Source organism: Psammomys obesus, unplaced genomic scaffold (assembly GCF_907164565.1).
Source record: "Psammomys obesus unplaced genomic scaffold, mPsaObe1.curated_primary_1811, whole genome shotgun sequence".
In the NCBI taxonomy this organism is placed as follows: Eukaryota; Metazoa; Chordata; class Mammalia; order Rodentia; family Muridae; genus Psammomys; species Psammomys obesus.
Genome location: NW_026586662.1, coordinates 1989167 through 2011515, shown reverse-complemented (window position 1 = coordinate 2011515; position 22349 = coordinate 1989167). Strand labels below are relative to the sequence as shown.

Here is a 22349-nt window from a genome sequence, read left to right as displayed (position 1 = left end):
ACATGTTGGATACTAGCTGGAGGGCAGATGGCTAGGCTCTATTCCCCTCACTGGGTCCATCTGCCAGCTTCCACTCGGAAATCTGAACATTAAGCAAGCTTCCCAAGAACACTAACAAAAAAGAAACAATGCTATCTGCAATCATGCCATCACCCGTTCTCTGTCTAGTCTTCCATTCCCATGTCACAGAGACAGCTATCAAGACAAACAGCGAATGCCCCCAAAGAACAAAGGTGGTGAAATGTACCCCACTTTATCATTTCATTATCGGGCCTCTGCTTCCCACCATACCGTGAGGACCAGGTAGACTTAAGTGGGATAGGCTGATGGGATATTTTTAAGCTAAAAGTGAAAATTAGTATTGTTTGCTAATGGAGGGGGAAAAATCACATTTTAATCCAGAGTATGTATTTATTAAAAATAAGCTAATGGGGGCTGATGAAATGATTCAGTCAGGGTGCCTACTGTGCAAGCAGGAGGACCTGAGTTCAAATCCCCACCATCCATGTAAAAAGCTCCATATTCCTATAATCCCAACAGTGAAGGACAGAGAAAGACAGATCTGGAAGCTCACTGGCTAGTCAGCCTAGTTGAAATGGTGAGCTTCAGGCTCAGTGAGAGGCCCTGTCTCAAGAGCGTATCACAAAGAACAACAGAGATGATATTCAGTGTCCTGCATAGGTACACACATACACATACTCAAACTCAGCGTGTGAACCATACACACACCTCAAACAGGAAAGACAACAAAGCAAAAGTCCTGGGTATGAACTTGGTGAGCTCTATCTACTTCAGTCTTGCTGCCCTCAGTAGGGAGGGAGAGCAACCCCCAGTTCCATCAAAGCTACAGAAGGCTGTGGCGCTGCGGGTCTGTCTGTGGCCTTGGCTTCTGACTAGAGGTAGACATGTCCTGAGGGATGTGGGAACACTCGAGAGGTTAGACAGCCAGCTGTGGAGCGATGGCAACTGCACAAGCCAGTTAGCTACACCTGTTACCCTCAGTCCTTCTGTCTGCCCGGCCTTGCATGGTAGAGCGGAAGAGAGTCCATTAATAAGGTGGAGGAAGAGGCAATTCAGACAAGAGCACTGTGTTCAGCTCAACACCTGTTTATTTTCCCAAACCACAGAAAAGTTGCTAGGACAGAAGGAAAGAAGATATCAAATCTTTTCACACTCGAACTGCTAAAACAATTCCTTAGAAAGTTTTTGAGAAGAACGATTTTAGTAGTGGCCACCTTTAGGAAAATTCCATAAGTAAGGAGGATAAAATAATAGTAAAAACGTATGAAAAAGTTGTAAGGGAACTATCTGCCTAAAAATACCTATAATATACACAAATCAGTACATAAATATACATACATGGTTTAAATGAATTTTTCCAATAAGGGCTAACAATGTTCCCGCCATGAGCCAAAGACCATTTAACAGAATCCCCAACACCAAGCACGATTATCCCTCTTATGAGTTGTTGGTCATGGTTATCCAAGACAAGCTATCGTCTTTGGGTCCCCCACCCCACAACCTCCCGAGGGGTAGAAGATAAGTCGTTATTGCTAAAGACACCATGAACTTCAGACAGTGCTCAGAGGCCTCTGAGCTAGAATGAACCTGAAAGTCTCCTCTCAGGACTAGCTTTTCTGGTACTAGAATGTGCCATGTAAGCCTCTAAAGGAGAACAGCAACTGGTAGTTCTACCCAACTACAATAACCAGCGTAGCACAGTAACCCTAAGGATTTAGCCGTGGCATGCACACATTAGTATTAACACATACCATGGTGGTCACCAACAGCTTTCTAACCGGACAAGAGGGAAATCATGTCTCATACTGGAAAACCTGGCCAGCTACTCAGGCTAGTGAAGTATGGATTCTAGAAGGAGAACCTACAACCACAGCTTAATTAAATCAGCACAGTCTCTAACTATACTCTAAATATTTGTCCTTATACCCACAGATAAGTGTAGTCATCACCCCTCATCAAGGAAACTTCTCTTTGCAACCATTACAGAAAACCACAGTCAATCAAAATGCACAGCTATGGAGTCCAGTCCCAACAGACACATGTACAATTCAATTCCCACACCTAAAAGCTCAGGGCACATTGGACAAGAGGGTGTGAAAAAAAATTAAAAGCCAGGGGATCAGGGAGTTTGCTGTGTGATTGTGTCTCCTAGGAATGTCAGAATCTGAAAGTCTCACCAACATGGCTGCCTAAAGATGAGCTGAGCAAGGACAACAACAGGTGAGCTAAGGTAGCATGGAGGCTTCAACACTACAACTCCAGGCAACTAAGGAATGCTGCCAGGGAGATAAATCATCTTCCCCAGGGCAGAGCACACCAAGTGGTTATCCAATACCACACAGCCAGCCCTGAAAACATACATACTGGTCCCTATATACAAACTAGCCAGGTTATATTTATGTATTTATGAATACACACACACCACTACCACCAACACCAACAACAACCACAACAACGAAATAAAGAGGACCATGAATTCAATTTGAAAGAGAGCAAGAAGGAATATATGGAAGCTTTGGAGAGAGAAAGGGGAAGGGAGGAATGATGTGATTATATCATAATCGCAAGAAAGAACAGAAAGAACAGAAAGAAAGAAAAGAAACTTCTGTAGGTGTACTGACTAGCACCCAAGTCCTGATCATCTCTGACGTGGAGGATGAAAGGTTAGGGAGAATGAAGGTGAACATAGCTAAAGACCGGAGGGACCAAAACTCCTCCCTTCTCAGCGTCTCATGCACACATGGGTTGCAAGACCTCAATAACAGTGTGAACAGGTGCCTGTCTTTCTTGGTAACCGGAAGAAGTACCTGCCTTTCCTGGTCCAGGTCTCTCTGTCTCTTGTTCTCAGCCACAGCAGCTCCTGCATCAGCACCTTTTCAAGGTCCTGTGTCAGTCTCTGAGATCATTTTCATGTCAGAAATAAGTAGAGGAAAATGCTAAAAATTGACACTGAGTTCAGCATCTTCAATGAGGGCAATTTATATAATATTTATCTCTGTGTGACAGTACACTGAAAACATGCATAAAACAAAATGGCAACACTTAATTCTCAAGTAGTTTTAATTTTCTTGACTTTTTCCCTGTGTTTTCCCCCTTTAATTGTGAAAAATGATCATTTTATAATAAGGGGAAAATGGCACTTTATAAATAATAATGGTATGCTGGAGAAATGGCTCACTGCTTGCTGTACAAGGAGAACAACACACCTTCAAATCCCAAGTATCTTGTAAACAAAAGTGGGTGTGGCTCTCCATATACCTAGACCTCCAGTTCTGTGGTGGAGCAGCCATCTTGGAGGATGGCTGAAGCTTCCTGGCTGCCAGCCTAGCTCCAAGTTCGGTGTGAGACCTCCTTGCAAGGCAATAAGCCGGAAGTGAAATGGCAGGACATCTGATGGCCTCTATATATACACATATGTGCACAGATCACACACAAACTCCCTATCCACAACAGAAAGACATTCACATACTCATAATACACAGTAATAATGGCTATAATTTACTCACAATTGAGTAAGGCCAGTAATAGATGAATGAGGCCATTTATGGAGTACAATGTCTAAAAGTATTCTGAAAAAAAAAATGGTGTAGAAATTAAAAATTTCACTTCCTCTTTAGCCCACTGCTGCTGTTTACCTGCAAAATTCCCAGGCTTCTGCCTATATCTATCCTAGGGTACTTGTTTTTATTTATTGTTTAAGTTCTTAAGCTTAAACTTCAAAGCTTACCATCAAACTATTGCTTGACTTTAACCACTGAAGGTAATACATGGCAAACTAAAGAAACCAATTCTTAGACACTACTTTGTATAAATATTAATAGTGGGTAAAAAGATAGCTAGGTGTGAGGATTAGTTTTTAAGATGATTAAGAATGTGTGTTTTTTTTCCATTATGAAAATGATGGAATTTAAATGTCAGTAGAGTCTTTACTTTAAAATTCACACCTGAGCAAAGCAGCCCTAATCTCCTCTGTTCTATGATAGCTTGTATGTGTGTATGTGTGTGTGTGTGTGGGGGGGGTGTCTCAAATTAAAAACGTTCAGCTGTGGATGGTCATGCCACCCTGAGCATGCCTGATTCCATCTCAAAATGCCTCAACTGCATCAACCTCACCAAGGTAAGAAAATATCCTCAACCAACCTTAACTAGTCATAGAAGTAGACTTTTCTTCCTTTGTGTCTACATGTTTTTCCTCCACATTAGTAAAGTGCCCAGCATACACAGGAAACAACTTTTACACAGGAAAACCTTCAGTAGGACCCACAATACTTGAGGGTGTCTTTCATCCTGCTCCTGTGGAGGACTCTGAGTCTCAGGAAGATAGTAAGAAAACAGAACATGGTGAGGCCAAATAGTAAATATACCATGGACAAGATCCAGGACTGTTTGGTAATTTTCTTTCTGATGTAAGTATCGTAAGATGGAGTAAATAATAGACAGTCTTAAGGTCTTAAGGTCTAGGTTCAACCCTAGCTCTGAATATCAATAGTTTTATGTGTATGTATGTGTGTGCCCATATTACTTTTTTTGCCTTTAAAATAAGAGATGATGTGAAGGTTTTATTTTCAAAAGCTGTTTGTGAAAACATTGTAAATTATTAAAAAAAAAAAAAAAAGAAATCCACCTGTGAAAGAAAAACTAGCTTTAGTCATGTGGCCGGATGACCCTGGAAACTCCTTCCACATGCCTGCATGGTCAAGAGCAGATGGGCAGAAGCAGTTAGGTATAGGAAAAAACAAAGATGGCTTCCTCAAATGGGGGGGGGGGGCAAGGCTGTGTCTCCCAACCAAACATGGACTCCCAAGAAGTATCCTCCTGAGCATTCCCAGAGGAATCAAGACATAAGTCAGGAGAAAGGCATAGTTTGTCCAGATGGCTCAATCTTTTATCCAAATCTTTGCCAGGCTATGACTATGATACACAGTATTTAAGGTTGATGAGACCCAACTAAGACAAAAATGGGAGCAAGTGCAGGGTGGGATTTTCAGAGTTCCTCAGGAAACTTCTGGGCCTCTGGTCAGTCTTGGTATGTACCAAGGAACACCGAGTGCAGGTCTCTTTCCTGGGTGCCATTTGGACTAAAGTGGTCCTGACCAGAAAAAGAACTGCGCAGCCACTAATGGAGTAAATGGCATCCTTAAGACAATAATTGCAGCTGCACAGATGAACACAAGCCTCTAAAAATGTGCAGAGACCACTCTGCCACAGCCATCAAAATCCTTAAAGACAGCACACAAATGCCTCTAGAGGAAAGCCTCCCTGATGCCAGGAGCCTTTGGGAAATAATCTTAAAATCCGCAACTGGCCATGTCACACTGAAGCTCATGAAAAGGGCTTAAAAGTCTTTTTGTTTAAAAATACGTGTATAACTAAAACTTACTAGAGGCAACAATTACCTAGTGGTTAAGAGTGCGGAGTTAAGAATGCAGCAAGGCTTGGCATTTCATGTACCTCCATTCACACCTCTGTGGGCTGTGCAAGTTTGTCTCTTTGGCTCAGCTTCTGCCTTATGAAGCAGGAGTAACAGCATAACCTCAGCCCAGTGCTGCTTTGGAACCGAAATGAACTGATGAACGCAAACCATTGAAACAGTACCTGGATGCATTAGTATTACACAACTGATGTTGAATTATTTTCATAAGACCTAATAATATCCTGTAGAACCTGTTTCCCAATGGAATGAGGACAGGAAACCCCTCTTGTTGTGGGGAGTTGGTAAAGCGCTTTTCACATAATTGTGGGGATCGAATCTGATTCCCAGAACCCACAGGTAAAAGCTGGAGCATAGTGATGTGTGCTTGCAATCTCAGACGGTGGGAAGATACAGGAGGACCTCTGGTCTCAATGGCCAGTCAGCCCGTTTGGTGAGCTCCAGGCCAACGGAAGACCCTATCTTAAGAAGCAGATGGGTTTTTTGCTATTTGGTTTTGGTTTGTTTTCCGGGAAGGGTATTTAGGGATGGCTCAGCAGTGACACTGCTTCTCTTCCAGAGGCCTTTAATTCAGTCCCCAGCATGACATCAGCTGAATTACAACCACCTGTAACTCCAGCTACAGGTATCTGGCGCCCTCCTCTAGCTTCCATGGGTACTGCTTGAGGCACCTACTCTCTTACACACACACACACACACACACATACACACACACACACACACACACACACACACACACATAAAAAACAAGATAAAAAACCTTTAGTTATCTAAAGTTTTAGAAAAAGACAAAAACAAATTGAATGGCTTCCAAGGAATTAACACCTGAGGTTGACTTCCGTGCACATCTGTATGATACATCACTTGCATTCACATGAACACACACACACACAAACATGCACACACATACACACATGCACACACACACACACACACACACACACACACAGAGCGAGAAGTGGGGGTGGATCCTCTGAAACTGAAAAGCATTACAAGCACATCCATTTTTGTCTCACTATCACCTGCCTTTTCTGGGTATGTCATCCTATCTGCCAGAATAAGACCATTACAATAGCTAGCTTAGAACTGTCACAGGCTGGGATTCTAGAAAAAAATTATTTTCACTTATCATGGAATCCAGCAATACTTGCCCAGTGTTTGTTCCTCTTAAAGTTCTTCCTTCTGGACTTCTCAGGTTTCATCTAGCCATGCCACACTGGGCACACGTGGGACTTCAGGCTAGGAGTCAGGGCTGCCCATCATGGTCCACGCGGCCTCACACCTGAGCTCCGAACATGCAGGGTGGAATTGCTAGCAGCAAAACCAGCAGCAGGTGGGCATCTACATACTCCACAGGACTCCTCAGAAAGCTCTCTGTCTCAGTTTCTGGCACCCAAAGTTGGCTAGCACTGTCCTTCCCCTTGATGTGGTTCCAGTGCACTTAGGAGCCCAAACAAACTGGTCTGCTATTCTGAATCTTACTGGCACCTTTTTTTTTTTTTTTTTTTTTTTCCGTTTAGATACTATGTCTCACTATGTAGTTCTCTCTGCCCTCAAACTCAGAGCTCTACCTGCCTCTGCCTCCTGAGTGTTGGGATTAAAGGTGTGAGCCACCGCATCTGGCCCCAAACCAGATCCTTCTAAGGAGTGAACTCTTCGTGCTTTTCTCACTTGCACAACGCTCTAATCTGCAACTTCAATGCAGATGTCCATCAGTACCCAGCCTGGCTGACGGATCTCAAACCTGCATCTAAGAGTGAGTCCAGCTCTAGCAAGCAGAGACTAGAATGCTGCTTCTGCTCTAGGGATATGCTGCGCATGCTCTGCCTCGCTCCAGCGCAGTCTTCTTGATATTTATAATATGCCATGGCCATGCCAACTTACATGTTATCTGTGCACCCATCCACCCATCCAGTACTTTCTAAGTGCTTTACACACCCAGGTTCTAGGTTATGCTGACACAGCGCTGAACAAAACACAAATTCCTCTTATATTAGTTACTTTCCTCATCACTATGACAAAATACCAGATAGAAACGGCAATCATAGGAGAAGATTTACCTAGGCTCACTGTTTGAGAAGTTTCAGTCCATCACAATAAAGAAGGTGTGGTGGGAGAGTAGCAGGCTATTCGCAGCTCAGACGACAGGCAGCAGAAAATACAGGCTACAACTAAGGGCAGGCATAGCCTTCAAAGGCCTGCCCCCAGTGGCCTACTTCTGCTAAACCTTCTAAAAGGCTCTGAAACAACATCACAGGCTGGGGACCCAAAGTTAAAGACATGAGCCTATGAGGCTGTTTCAGATTCAAACCAGAACACCCCCTGCTCTCACTCAGCATACATTTTCCTAGAGGAAGAAGACAAGTGAACACGATCATTTCACAGGGCAGCCGGGTTAGAAAATAATGGTGATAAAGAGAAAGAAATTCAGCAGGGGAGCCAAGTCAGGGAGGGAGTCCAGTTAGGGAGGGAGCCAGGTTAAGCTCTTGTAGGAGGAACACCTCAGCTCAGAATGAACCAGAGAGAAGCAGCCACACAAAAAGGCCTGGCACGGAGTATTCTTCTAGTAGCAGAGAAAACAACCAGAACAATGATGTTGTGGCCAGAACTAGCCTGTTGTAAAGAGTGAGGAATAAGGTCTTAGTGTGAGAGGAGATGGGGGTGGGCAGGAGTGAAGTGAGAAAGGACAGAGGGCCCAATGCAGCCCAGCTTCACAGTGCAGGATAATGAGAAGGTGGGCACCACAACAGGAAGCCATGGGAGAATTCTAAGTAGGGTGTGGTTATGCCCATCCTCTTATTGGGGACTCCACAATACCAAAAGGCAGTGATTCTCCATGAAATCTGTACTCTGTTTGCAGATTATCACACTAGGGAGATGACAGTGTTGTCACAGAGCAGCATGGAGGCTAGAATTGTGACACCGCCACCCAAAGGGAGGAGTTATAACACATATAGAATTAAGCTCTGCTCACAGCCACTAACTCGGCCTGGGAGAGGTCAGGATCCGTGGGTGTCCTAACCAGTGTCATTGTAGCACTTTACAGCTCTTGCTAAAACAGCTCTTAGAGATCATGCGTGGGAAACTGAGTTTCCAGGTAAATCTCCAATGCAGATTTCTTCTCTCGGTTATCAGACCTGACTAAGTAGGTGCCACAAAGATGAAACAGAGAATATTTCTCTTCAAAGACGCCAGAAACCTTCCCTATTTTCTCTGATGGGGAGTGACGGCCTGCTGAAAGGAGCCATTTCCCAGAATGCTTCTGATAAGAACACATCTTGCATCTGCGGGTAAAGACAGGGATGACTTTAAGATGTTTGTAAGACTCTGCAAAGCTTCTCATGTTCTGTGACATTAACTCAGCAAAGGAGCGGAACCGGAAGTAGGGTGGCCAGGGGAGAAAGCCGGCCACTCATGTTCTGACGGCTCTAGGAGGGCCTCTCATTAGGGATGCTGGGAGCACAGTGATGTCACTGGTGGACGCATGTCCTTCCGTGCACCTGTGTTTACCTGACGCTGAGATGCCGCCCTTCAAGGATAAAAGTGGAAAAACGCATGACTCCTTCTCTCAAATCCCTCACCGTTTACTTAGATTACTCCTGTGCCTCTGAGCTCTTTACGACTTCTGTTCAGGTCACTCTGTAATAAAATTATTCTCAGTTTATATTATGCACAAGACCGTCCTGTCTCCTCCAATATGCCCCAGAAGTAGGGACCACCAACCAATATAAAAATTTCAAACAGTGCATGAGAGGGAGAGAGAGACAAAGACAGAGAGACAGAGAGAGACAGACAGACAGGAATGAGAGATAAATGTTACTCCCCGGAAATAACGGCTGCTAAGTTTCTTGCACCTCTCTCTATAAGAGGATGTGGTCATATTCAAATTTGTGTTACTCATTACACGGTCTGATTACAGAATTTTAAAATCACTCCTGGGTTAAGGTGGCATACAAATAAAAAATTTTATATTATTGCAAAACAAGAGAGTGTGTGCCAACACGCAGATAAACACAACCCACCTCTACACTGTGGCTCGTGCCTCTCCACTCATAGCGCTTCAGCCAGAACTAGGTCAAATAGTGTGTGTGTTTGGCGGGGATGGAGGATGGAGGGTGGAAATGACACAGCTTTAGTTTGGTCTCCAGCAGACCAGAGGCTTTATGGCCCTTAGTTTGCCCTCCTGCAGAAGGAGGTTTTCCCTCTGAGAGTCTAGGATTGAAGCTTGTTAACAACAAAGAAACTGCCTCGCAAAAGTCACAGAAACTGAACTTTGTGTTAGTGCCTGAGGTTCAGCCAGAGGAAGCAAATAGGGAGACGACAGATATAACAGATTCTCAAGAGAATATGGATTAAGTGTCGCTGGAACAGCTGTTTTGGATCCATTTCCTGAATTTTCCGTGTCCTGTTAACAGAGAAGCACTCTTGACCCTGTCCTAGAGTATTCTGACAACCCTTCACAAGAACTGCCAACTCTAGGGGCCCTCAGTTCTCGGCAACACGCGCCTCTCCCGCCACCATCTGAGAGCTCATGGGTTTTTCTCTCTCGTCTTAAGCCATAGAGATGCGCTCAGGTTTACTCAGCAGCTTTAGGGTCACAACACAGGCCACTACTTAATTCTCCTTTGCCACCTCACGCCACAGTTTGCTGGACACTAGGGAAGGAGGATTCCTATTGTTCAGTCTATGGGAGCAGCGGGGAACCGTACAAATGAATACCCAGGGAGGAGAGAAGGACTAAGGTAGGGGCTGAGACTAGAGAATGGTGCTGAGAACGTGGGCACTCCATTCCTATAAAGCATCCAGTCAGTACCTGACTTCGAGCTTATCAGAGCAAAGGCACTAAGGGTATCAAAGGGGCGTAGCTTTGGGAAGGTTGAGAAGCACTGCTCTAGACCAAAGCTGGGAGAAAAGAAGTGGCATTCACAGGCTTCCTGGCCAGATCTTCCCACCTTCTCTCCTGAGGAGGGGAAGATGAAGATGGAGGTTAGGGCAAGAGCTGGAGTTAGAGTTTGGGTTCGGCCACTGCTTAGATCATCCCTGAATTCCGAGGTTTCACGTGTTCACGGACTGAAGAGAACACTGAGCGCGTGCTCCATGCTCCGACCTATCATCATTTGAAACCGTGGCTCTCCATGGACTGGACTATCTCCTCTGAGGCTTGACAGGAGGCTTGAGAACCCTCTCAGTGAAGGAGCTGTTTCCTACCTGAAAGGAATTCATTTGCCGAAGCGACAGCGGCAGGGAGGCGTTGTTCCTTGAGAGTATCAACAGCAGCTCCAAGCAGGTGGCGGAGGGCAGAGTTAAAGGGTGGACGCTGATGTCACTTTCCCACGAGCTGGCAAGCCTGCAACACAGGGATACGTTAGCTTTCAGAAATGTATGGTCAGAACTATTTTAAAAATATGACAGAGGAAAACTCATTAGTGTGTGTGAGGGGGAGAATATATTAAAAGGTGAAAATAAAACTATGTCAAAAATCTACCAGGTAGGGCTCAGTGGGTAAAGGTTCTTAACACCAAGCTTGAGGACTTGATCCTCAGGACCCAGATGGTGAAAAGAAAGAACTGACTCCTGCAAGTTGTCATGTGACCTCCAGTATGCACGTGCAACACACACACACACGACCACAGAATAAAATTTTTATATTTGCAAGGTAACTGCCCAAGCCATTTTTATGCTGTTGCTGGCATAAAGCAGACAGATTATTCATTTTTTTTTCAGGTAGTCAATATTCAAAGTATAAGAATCACGGGACGTGCAGGCTTATTCGAGTGTGACCAGCTGGGAGGGTGGGAGCAGTAACGGCTAAGACATTAAATGTCTCCTGTGTTCCCCATGCTCTGTTCACATGGAACGTCTTGATGACCCTTTGGCTACCCTGAGCAAGAGCTATCATCTCCATTTTATACATGTGGGGGCATTCTGAGTGTGGAAGACCTTAGGAAATGCCCAAGCCGACAACTTTCAGATTTTTAAAGTGTTAGGATCCTTCCGTTCAAAAATCTGGCAACGGGCCGACTGTCATACAAATAAAAACAAAGACACTGTTTGAGAGGGCTGAACTGGCAGGATGCTGGCCTTCATCCTTCAGAGAGTGGCCCTTGACGGGCCTTTGGGGGAACTGGGAAGCCCATCTGAAAACTCTAATTGGAGGCACCTTGGGGAGCACTGCTGGGTGAGGGCCTAACGAACTTTAACGTTATGCAGTGAGTCATGACAGGAGGTTAGCCCTATCGCCAAGCCCTACCACTATCTGCTCACCCATTTCGGATGTGGATGGCAGAGTACTCTCTGCCACCTCGATGGACTAGACTAGGCTGCACTCATTTCCCTACATAGGACCGGACTTCAGCAAGGATGCATTTGAATGAATTATCTGTGCTCCGGAGATTATTATTTTATATAGACTGGCTCTGCTCTTCTTTCTGCTTTTGCTCATTATCTTACATCCTCAACATGTCTCTGAAACAGGAATAAGGACACTCTCTAGTCCAGTGGTCCCAGGCTCACTCTCCACCCCTCTCTCTTACCCTCTCTCTTACCCTGCCCAAGCCACAGTTAACTTCCTGCCCTGTACAGCATCAATCGAGCCATGGACTCTGACCAGTAGTGGCAGCTTCTGGGTCTGGAAGCTTGAATTCCTTCCAGTGGACTCGAACTTCTAAAAGATGTGCACAACATTATCTCTGCGGAGACACGCTGTTTCTCGTTGCCTGGTAACGTGTGTGTATCGACTGCAGCACTTACCACTGCCACACCGGTGTCTTATTTGGAATGTGCTCCCATCTCCCGCCCACCCTTCGCGATTAGGATATGGCATGAGTGGAATCCTCTTACTTTGCAGTCTTACTTGGAAATGAAGATTAGAGAGTTGCCTCAATTGCCTCAAAGCTGCTGGTTTTACAGACACCCTCAGTTTTGTTTCTCAGTTCTGGGGATCTAACCCGAAGCCTGTGCGTGCTAGGTAAGCATGCAACCACTATGCTAAAACCCCAATCCCACACTCTGTATTCCACCTTTTAAGGCATAATAGAAATGTTCCTATCCGCCCCCCCGACAACTGTATGTTTGAGAAACAATTTAAGCACTCAGAACTTTCAACCCCACCACCCACAATACAGCTTACTGAAGCTATTCTGCATTCTGAAAATTTTAGATGTATGGTAAAAATATTTGTTTCAAACTTGTATCTCATTAAAAGCCATAGGACACTTCCATAGATTGTAAATGTCCCTTGGAGCTCTCCAATGAGCTCTAATGCTTAACCCAAGCTGATCATGAGCCTTCAGGAAGGGTTTCTTGACTGAAATGAGCACTGCAACTAGCCGGGGCCTGCTGCACTTTGTGGAAGAGCACATTCCACAAAGGACAGCTTTCTCATCATTTTCCATTCCCTCTTTGGCAGTAATGTCTTTTTGCAAGTAGAAGAGAAAACAATAAATATACAAATAAATATTTAAAGAGTTGTCTGGGTTTATTAAAGTTGTAAGATGTTCTCTACAACGTGTGCTTAAGTTTTATAGGTCCAGATCTTGGGGTTCTTCCATCATTTGTCCTGTGCCTAACAGCCAGGCAATAGACCAGGCATACCGACTGACTGTATCTGTTGTCCCACTGACAGGCAGGCACTGTGCACTGCAGCAGCCAGAGGATTATGTGATTGCACTCACTACATGGTGAGTGAAATGGTGGGAGCAGAGTAGTCAGCTTAACTTGAATGCAAAGACTATGCTGTCCCCGTCACTCTACACGGGTACCTGAAGATGCTGTGTCATACTCTCCGTGCAGAAAGAAGTCTAAAGACCCTTGGCACCTGTCTCGCTGTCTATCAGCCTTTTATCTTATAGTAAATGGAGCTCAGAATATAATCATTCTTTTATGAGAAGTTACTTTATCTTTCTCAAGATACTATTTTATTAAATAAAGCATTCCAAAACTTGAATTATAAAGGTAGTAAGACACGCATGGCGAAATATTCATATTAAATAAATACCTATGCATCAGGGAAAAAGATCAAAAAACAATGTAACACAGTGGTTTCAATCTTCCTAATGCTGAGACCCTTTAATACAGCTAGCTCCTCATGTTGTGGTGACACAGCCATAAAATAATTTTTGTTTTTATTTCATAACTGTAATTTTGCTACTATTATGACTAGTTATACAAATATCTGATATGCAGGCTATCTGGTATTTGAACCGTGTGAAAAAGTCATTTGAGCCCGGAAGGGTTGAGAATCACTGGTATAGTATCAATGGCTATTTTCCTTAAAGGGAAATTACTTTGTAATTTTTTTTTCTCCTTCACACACTTTTTATCTCGCCCAGAGACAAGTTACTTTTATGATGTTGCCATTGACTCTGGTACAAAGACATGTTTCAATGTTGAGTAAAGGTTTCAACATTCTACAGGGTGTGAACCGCCAAAAAGGGCATTCAAACAAAAATGAAAACATTTCAGCACTGACTTGTCCCTTCACCAGTAAGTCATCCCGGCTAAGCATTAGGCAGTCTAGTTACTTCAGAAAACTTCGAACTTAGTCGTTACCTCATGTAATATGTTACAGCAATACCTCATGTAATGTTACAGTATTGTGATTTTTATGTGAGAGCATTTTTTACACTTACGGTGACAAGAGTGACAGAGAAAGATATGGATAACAGTAGTTATCCATATCTCTAATGTGTTTATGAACATCTACATGATATCAACCCAGCCCTTAAGACATCCTGTGATTCAGCAGGTTTTTTCACTGAAGCCCATTTCAGGAAAGCCTGTCCTGACTGCAGAGCCTGGGAGTGACAGAAAAAGAAACACAAGCATGACCCTTCCCAGACAAACCCCACACTCTGAACTCTACCATAGAAAAACTACTAGATATTACTTAGTTGCTTTGATCCCAAAAGACTGTAACCCCAAAGGTTAACACACACTAATTTTCAGGTATCCTGAACCCTTCACTTTAAGCAATTTGAATAAACTTTTTGTGCAATTAGACAAAGCAGCCAGGCTTAAGATGTTTCCAGTTTTCTCAGACTCAACCTGTCCCAACTTGTCCTATAGCACATCATGTGTCAGTGTTAAAATTTATAAGCTGCCTCATATTTTAATCACCAAAAATATTATTTTAATCACATTAACACATAAACAAAGACATTATTACCTGAAAAATAAAAACAGTTATTTAGAAAAATAAGAGCTCTGGGTATCTTTCCTTTAAATCTTTTGATAATATTTTCACACTCTTTTTTTTTTTTAATTAAGAAAGCAGTATGGGGGTATGGGAGAGGAGAAGAAAGGACAAAGGGCAGGAGAGGAGACAGGACAGATGCAAAAAGGAGGGGGAAATGTTGGAACATACAAAACAGTCAGCAGTTATCCCATGGATTTTAAGACACATGTTGACAAAGCCAAGGTGTCACTTGCAGCTATCCAGTCATGGCTCAAACCTCACTACACATCTGATAATGGTGATGATCAAAGCCTGTTGTGAAACACAGGGCAGACTCAGGCTTACTTCTGGTATTTCCTATTAGATGGGAATCAGTCACCCTCCACTAGGAATCAACAGGAAAGATACTTCAAAGGCAACAAGGACCCAAACATCAGTCGAAAGTCATTTCCGTGACTTTTAAGCCCCGGGAAGGAGAAGCTTTCCTAAGAGACCAGAACTGTCAGTTGGGTGACCTGAGTCTGAGACTCAAATGCGAGCTGAGGACACACTGTCCGCTTTTCTAAACCTCCGCATCAGAAAAACTCCCCAGAGAACTGACTATACGGCCTTCTATTTTGAGACAGCAAGAAGGGGAGAAAATGTCACACTTTCACTTCTAACAAAAAATGGTGATATTGAGAATGAACAAGCCAATCGATATCAAGAAAACAACCCAGAAAAATAGAAGGTGAAAACATGGAAGTCATTCAATGCAATGTAAATTGGAATGGCAGAGATGACATAGGAACTCAATACTAAAAATTAAAATATCTTAAAACGGTTGACTATAACGAATGAGAGGAAAAGATGAGAAATACGAGAAAACCACGATGAAAGATGTTAACTTAGACCTTATAGCTCTCACACTTTAGTAGATGATATAGATTTTTGAATGCTAGAAACAAAGCAACAGTGTATACTAGATATCAAACATAATGGTTTCCATGCATGGAGATGTCAGAAACTCAACTGAAAAACTATAATAATGGTAAGACCACTGATTTAGTCTCTCAAAACAAGAAACGAGGCAAGGGACCACAACCAAAGGGAGCCATAGAATAATAAACACAAACCTGTTTGATATGGAAGTTGTACATGCAAACAAACTTTAGGAACCATTCTCAAGGACACAACAGTGTCACAAAAGAACTACATGGATTGCAGCTGTGCTTCTGGTAAGTCCTGTTAACACTGCTACGCTCACTTCAAAATCATACCAAGCTATGCATGTTCACAGCCCTGGATGCCATCCCAGAATCGGGAGGTGCTGCATGCCTGTAGCCTAAGTGCTTGGAAGGTAGAGGAAGAAAGAAGAAAAGTTCAAGATCATCCTTGGCTATATAGAGAGTTCAAAAGCCAGCCAGTGCTACATGAGGCTATGATGAGAGAGAAGAAAGGGTAGAGGGAGAGACAGAGAGACAGGGAGACAGACAGAAAAAGAACTAACTCATAAAAAGAGACCATGTAAACATATGTACCTCGTACACTTTAAATATGATTTGTTAAGTAATGAACAATATCCACATGAAGGTTTGTGGGGTTTTTTGTTTGTTTTTGTTTTTGTTTTTTCTGGAAAAACTAGAGAAAAACCTTGTTTTTTTTTTAATTCTTTGAATTAAAGAACTCTTGAAAGCCAGAATTTGGGTATATGATTCTTGAATGTTCTACTTTTCAAACTGCCTGTAAGACTTGTGAACTTGCCAAGGAAAACCTCTCACACGTCAGAAAGTTCAGGAAAGCCTGGAAGACACCCTCAGCTTGTAGAATGCTGTCTAATCTGTGTGAAAGCCTGATGTGATCCCCAGGCAGGACAGGACAATATAAACACAGCATTATACCTGAACTCCCAGTGCTCTGGAGGTGGATGTCTGAGGATAAGAATGGCAAGGCCATTCTCAGTTATATAGCCAGCCTCGGCTACATGAACACAAAAACCTTCAAGGTCCAGGTGAGGGGCTAAGCACTAAGCTGAAGAAAAGATGCCAGGCTTCAATGAAGAGAAATGGATTACATTGACTGGTCCTGTTGGCTTCTCATACCACTTTCCCTCATCTGCATTCATAGGCTGGGGTGTGGTATGGCCGGGACAAAATCACTAATATGAACCGATTTTCTCCAGAATGCCTCCTGGAAATGATCTGGGAGACACAGGCCTGTGGACAGAGAGTTGTGTTCCTGCCGCAGGAGACTGGCAGCTGGGCCCAGCCATCTCCTTTTCTCCCCAGTGACTCAACTACAGCCCAAACACCTAGATAGCCGCACAGGTCAGTCAGTCCCTGTCTGGACTGAGCCTCTGTTGGCTTCTGAACTGGAATTCTGAAGCTATTCCAAGACTAGAACCTTAGGTAGCGGGCAGTTTCAATGGGCTAATTCTGCTTTAAATAATGTAATAAAGGGCTGGAGAGATGACTCAGCAGTTAGGAGCACTGGTTTGCTCTTGCAGAGCAAGAGGGTTGGTTCCCAACACCCACATGGTTAGGTGGTTCATAACTATTCGTAACTCCAGTTTAGGGGATCCATTGCTTTCTTCTGACCTCTATGAACACTATATGCATGTGGTGCACATAAATACATGAAGGTAAAAACATTCATATATATATATTAAGGCAAATACGTCTAAACAAATATACCAATAAAGCAATCTCAAAAATTAACATATTCATTCTTGCTTAGAAATTGAGATTCCCAGAAAATAAGATTTTGTTTATTAGAAATGGTCACATTAGGGGCTGGAGAGATGGCAGCATTGGCCACTTTTCTAGAAGATCTGGGTTCAATTCCCAGCACTCACAACTCACAACTGTCTGCAATTCCAGGTCCATGTAACTTCAGGGTATCTGACACCCTTATGACACACGCACGCACATGCATGCAGACAGAACACCAATGGGTATAAAATAAAAAATACTAAATCATAAAATAAGAAAAAAAAAAAAAGAAAGAAATGAGCATACTGTTGTAACATACCAGTTGTTAGGAACATAAAAATATGATCAAAACCACCTCAAACAAGAGCGCAATCTAGAGCACTCCAAATGTTTGCCTTTGGTTTACTAACAGGTTTTATTTGCTTGAGGGCTGAGAAGTGGGTCTTACAATGTAGTCCGCACTGGCTTCAAACCTCACTGCAATTCTCCTGCCACCACCTCATAAGTGCTGGCTTTACAGATGTGAGGTACTGGGAATTAAACGCAGGGCTTTGTTCATGCTATGTAAGCATTCTGCCAATTGAGCTACTTTACAGAGAACCTGGTCTACAGACAAGCCTCTCCAAAACTTCCTAATTGGAGCACTACCACCGAAAACATAAAATTGTAAGCCCATTTAAAGAGGCCAGCTGCGCTCCTTTAGATCAAAGACAAAAAGCAAAAAACCCTTCGTGTCACAGAAAATTTAAAATACACAAAAGTAAGAGACAAGTCTAGCAAGATCATGCCCACGAAGCTGAGAAAAACTCTTGAGCAAACCCTGTAGACTAATCCACCCCGTCTTCTCTTAATGTCTGGTTTTCAGTGGGTTCTAAAAAAACAGGTGATTTTACAGGCTTCAGGGGCATCTCTGCCCGGCACCAGTCATGGCAGGAATGTTCTCCTACTGAGTTACTCTGTCCATCCTTAATATGAGGGAGGCGCCTAATCTTATTCAACTCAATATGCCATGTTTGGTTGCTATCGCCAGGAGGCCTGCCCTTTTCAGAAGGGAAACAATTGGGGACGGAGGAGATGGAGGATGGGGGAAAAGATGGGAAACTGTGGCTTGGCTGTAACATATGAGAGAATAAATTAATGATAACAACAACAACAAAAGACTGAAAATAAACTCTGGCTGTTGGTTGTTTTCCATCTTCTTGTTACACACTGGGGGTCAGGAGGAGGAGGAGGCACTCTTCCCCAGACAGGAAGTAATGGAGGATATCTGCAACAAACATGCTGAAGTCCCTTTTGACAATTTACCAACATAATGTACATTACGTCTTTATTCAACCAAGAACCAACCTGGTCTCATTAACATCCCTACGTGCCACCATCATGTGGACTTAATTACTCTGGAGGAAATCCCAGATAATGTATCTTTAAAAAATGATCCTCTTTTGGAAGATACCCACAGTTATAACTCAGTCTACTTAAAAAAATAATAGAATTCACTAGTATTCAATATGTAATCAGTGTTTAATTTCCCTCGATTGTTTTATTAATATGTCTACAGTTTGAGGCCAGACAAAAACAATGCATTGCAACGGGTTGACAAACATACACTGTATAATTGCATTCGTATGGAAGGATCAGAATGAGGACAGGCATAAGGACAGGAAGTAGATTAGAGGTTTCCAGGAGATAGTAAGAGAATGCTATGGGCAGTGATGTCCCTGCAAGATTAGACTGTGATGGTTACACAACCTCAAGAACATCCCAAACCAACTGAAATGTGCCTTTAAAGAGGTAATTTTATGACATTTATATTATACTTCAATTAAAGTATAATAAATTGAAATCAACAGTAAATTATCTTTTAGATGGATGAATACTGAATGCACCGACTTAACCCTAGAGTAAGGCATTCAAATCCCAGCACCACAGAGTCGGAGGCAAGCAGATCTCTTGGGTTCCATGCCAGCCTGGTCTACAGGGAGAGGTCCAAGACAGCCAGGACTACACAGAGAAATGAAACGCTGTATCAAAAACAAAACAAAACAACAAAAAAAAGAAGAATTCCAACAGAAACACCTTAAAGTCTGTATTATAATTAGTCCTAAGCATTGTTTACTTTCAAACATCTTGATGGCTATGAAAGAAATTGGTTCTACACCATGTTGCTTTACCCACAAAACATCTTCTTTTATTTTATTTACACTTTTGGTGTGCATGTGTAGGAGTACATATGTGTGTGTGATCACTCATGGGTCTCTTTGCATGTGTGGAGCTCAGAGGACAACTTTGGGAAGTTGATTCTCTTTCCAGCAGGTAGATTCTGGGGTTCAAGCCTAGGTTGTCACACTTGGCAGCAAGTATTTACCCATTGAGCCATGTTGTTGACCCACGAAATAATTTTGAAGTGTCTCTTTATATTTATTATTTTTGTTACTATTCCCTGCCTCCACCAGGAAACTAGCCTCCAGACCACTCGTTCTTACATGCTTCCATTCCCATCTTTGTTCTTCTTTTCTTTTGCCCTCATTTAAAGACTACAGTTTCTCCCTATTATTTCCCTTACTTAAAGACAATAATTTTATCTTACTATTACTCTGCTATAACTGTATGTACTTGGCTGGTTTGGGGTGTCAACTTAACACAAGCTAGAGTCACCAGAGAGGAAGGAGCCTCAGTTGAGGAAATGCCTCCATGGAAAGAAAGCTGAGCAAGCCATGGCAAGCAAGCCAGTAGGCAGCACCTTTCCATGCCTTCTGCATCTGCTCCTGTCTCCAGGCTCCTGCCCTGTTTCAGTTCCTGTCCTGACTTCCTTCAATAATAAATAGCAATAAGGAGGTATAAGTCAAATAAGCCCCTTTCTCCCCAACTTGCTTTTCGGTCATGGTTATTTTGTCAAAGAAGCAGAAATCCTAAGACACTGTAGATTCACAAGTAGTTGAAAGAGATGAGAGAGAGAGATCAGAGGGATGGCCATTAGTAAAGCACTTGCCCTGCAATTACAGAAATACAAGTCGAACTACCAGAACATAAAAATGACACACAGAGTTTTGTGGCTTGTAATTGCAGGGGTGAGGAGTAGAGATAGGAGGATTCCTGGAGCCAGCAAGCCTATCCTAATTGGTGAGCTCCAGGCTAGTGAATGGTACTGTCTCAAAAGAGGTGGACAGCATGCTGTGGGTGATTGCAAGGTTGTCCTCTGACGTCCACATGCATGCGCACATGCATCTGTACCTATGTACATTTGCACACACACATTCTGCCATGACTGTATGTCCTGGCTGGTTTTGTGTGTCAACTTGACACAAGCTAGAGTCACCAGAGAAATCTTTGTTTCAGTTCCTCTAGCGGTAGGAATGGAAGACACTAGAACAAGTCATCACTGACCGCCCTGCCCAAGAGATCTCACAGGCAATTCTGTGACTGTGTGTGAGCGCACGCACGCATGCATGCGTGCAGGTTCACCATCTGTGCAGATTCGTGTGACCAACTGACAGCTGCACTTCAAGGATCTGTGGGTCCTTCAGAGGCAGCCACTACCCTTCCTCCCGCTCTGCACCCCCTGCCAACACCAGTCTGTTCTTCAGCTCCAGGATTCTGTTGTTCCAAGGACATCATGCTATCAGTGGACCCATAGAGCACAGCGCCTTCCTGGGCTAGGCGGTTTCTCTAGGATAAAAGTCCTAAAGTGCAAAAGCTGAATCACATGATAAGCGTGTGCTTTAATTTCCTTAATTTTCATATAGTCAAACATGTACCATCCTTTTTCTTTAAGTTTAGTGCTTTTTGTGTCCTGATTGAGAAATACTTTGTGAAATTTAAAGAATTTTAATGCATTCTTCCCTTCTTCAGCTACTCATACTTCTTCCTGCTTCCTCACCATCACTGACAAATATTATCTGGGGGCTCATGCTGAAATGTCACCTTGGCCATTATTTCTTCTTGTCTCCCTGCAATAAGCAAGGCTACAGTAATGCTTATGCTAGGCTAGTATCTCTCTACGTTCTGGTACCTGGTATGTACAAACTCGACTCTAATCATCACAGTTTCAGGAGAGAAATTATCAGGCGGAAGGGCAAAGGTTCTGCCAAATTTAACAGATATTTGCAGCAAGTCTACACCAATTCACATTTCCACAACCATCCCCAAGAGTACCTATCTCATATTCCCACCAACAATGAACTAACAGACTGAACTTTTAAAGGTTTCTGGGAAACAGTATGTTACAGGAGCTACTTGCTTTACATGTCTCTACTAAACTTAAATTTCCTCTGATACATTTGTTGCTCCCACCCTCTACCCTCCACCCTGAAGTTTGAACTCAGGGCTTCATGCATGTTATGGTTTCTCATTTTGTTTCAACTTATATCAAATTTGGGTTGAGTCATATGCAGTCATATGACTACATATGCACCTCTAAGGATGGCCTAAAAGGTCATCCCACCGTGACCTCGATGTCCACCTAAGATGCTGTATCATGAAAATGTGCATACCCTTCCTCTACAAGAGGGGAGTTGGCAATGGCATAATTCAGCTGAGACAAATTACTCCTGGTCAGTCTTGGTACTTCCGTTACTAGTCACTGACTTGAATAACCTTAAATCCCAAGAGGCCTTTTCTGAACCACTGGAAGACAAATCCTAACGGCAAAGAATTCTGTCTATTGCAGAATAGACAATAAAAGGTCCCTTTCTCATGCATTAAAGATGAGGTTCTCAGTCCATAAGTTTATTGAGGAAGGGCAGTAATATTTCTAAGAGGTGGGGTATCATGGGAAGAAGTTGGATCACAGAACACATGCTTGATTGATTATAAACTGATGACTGATTATAAACTGAAACTTCTGAGATCAAAAGCCAAAACAATCCATCCCATTCCTCTTTTTAAGTTGATTATTTCAGGTGTTTTGTCACAGTAATAGACACCAATACACTGTTCATGAAGAGGAATGGTAATCCAAAGGCCAAGATCATAACTTCTGTGCAAGAGGTCTTGATTTAACAAGGTTAGCAGTTGAGATTTTTTTTTTTTTTTT

General features: G+C 43.0%; 1 protein-coding gene across 1 annotated transcript in view; it reads right to left on the bottom strand.

Annotated features, from left to right (window-relative positions):
• Ube3d (ubiquitin protein ligase E3D) overlaps positions 1-22349 on the bottom strand; it is a 101747-nt gene that overhangs the window by 55476 nt on the left and 23922 nt on the right. Inside the window, exons 6-7 of the mRNA XM_055602497.1 lie at positions 16508-16586; positions 10661-10799 (exon numbers count right to left, since the gene is read on the bottom strand). Of these exons, the coding sequence (XP_055458472.1) occupies positions 10661-10799; positions 16508-16586 (218 nt within the window). The remainder of the gene's footprint in view (positions 1-10660; positions 10800-16507; positions 16587-22349) is intronic.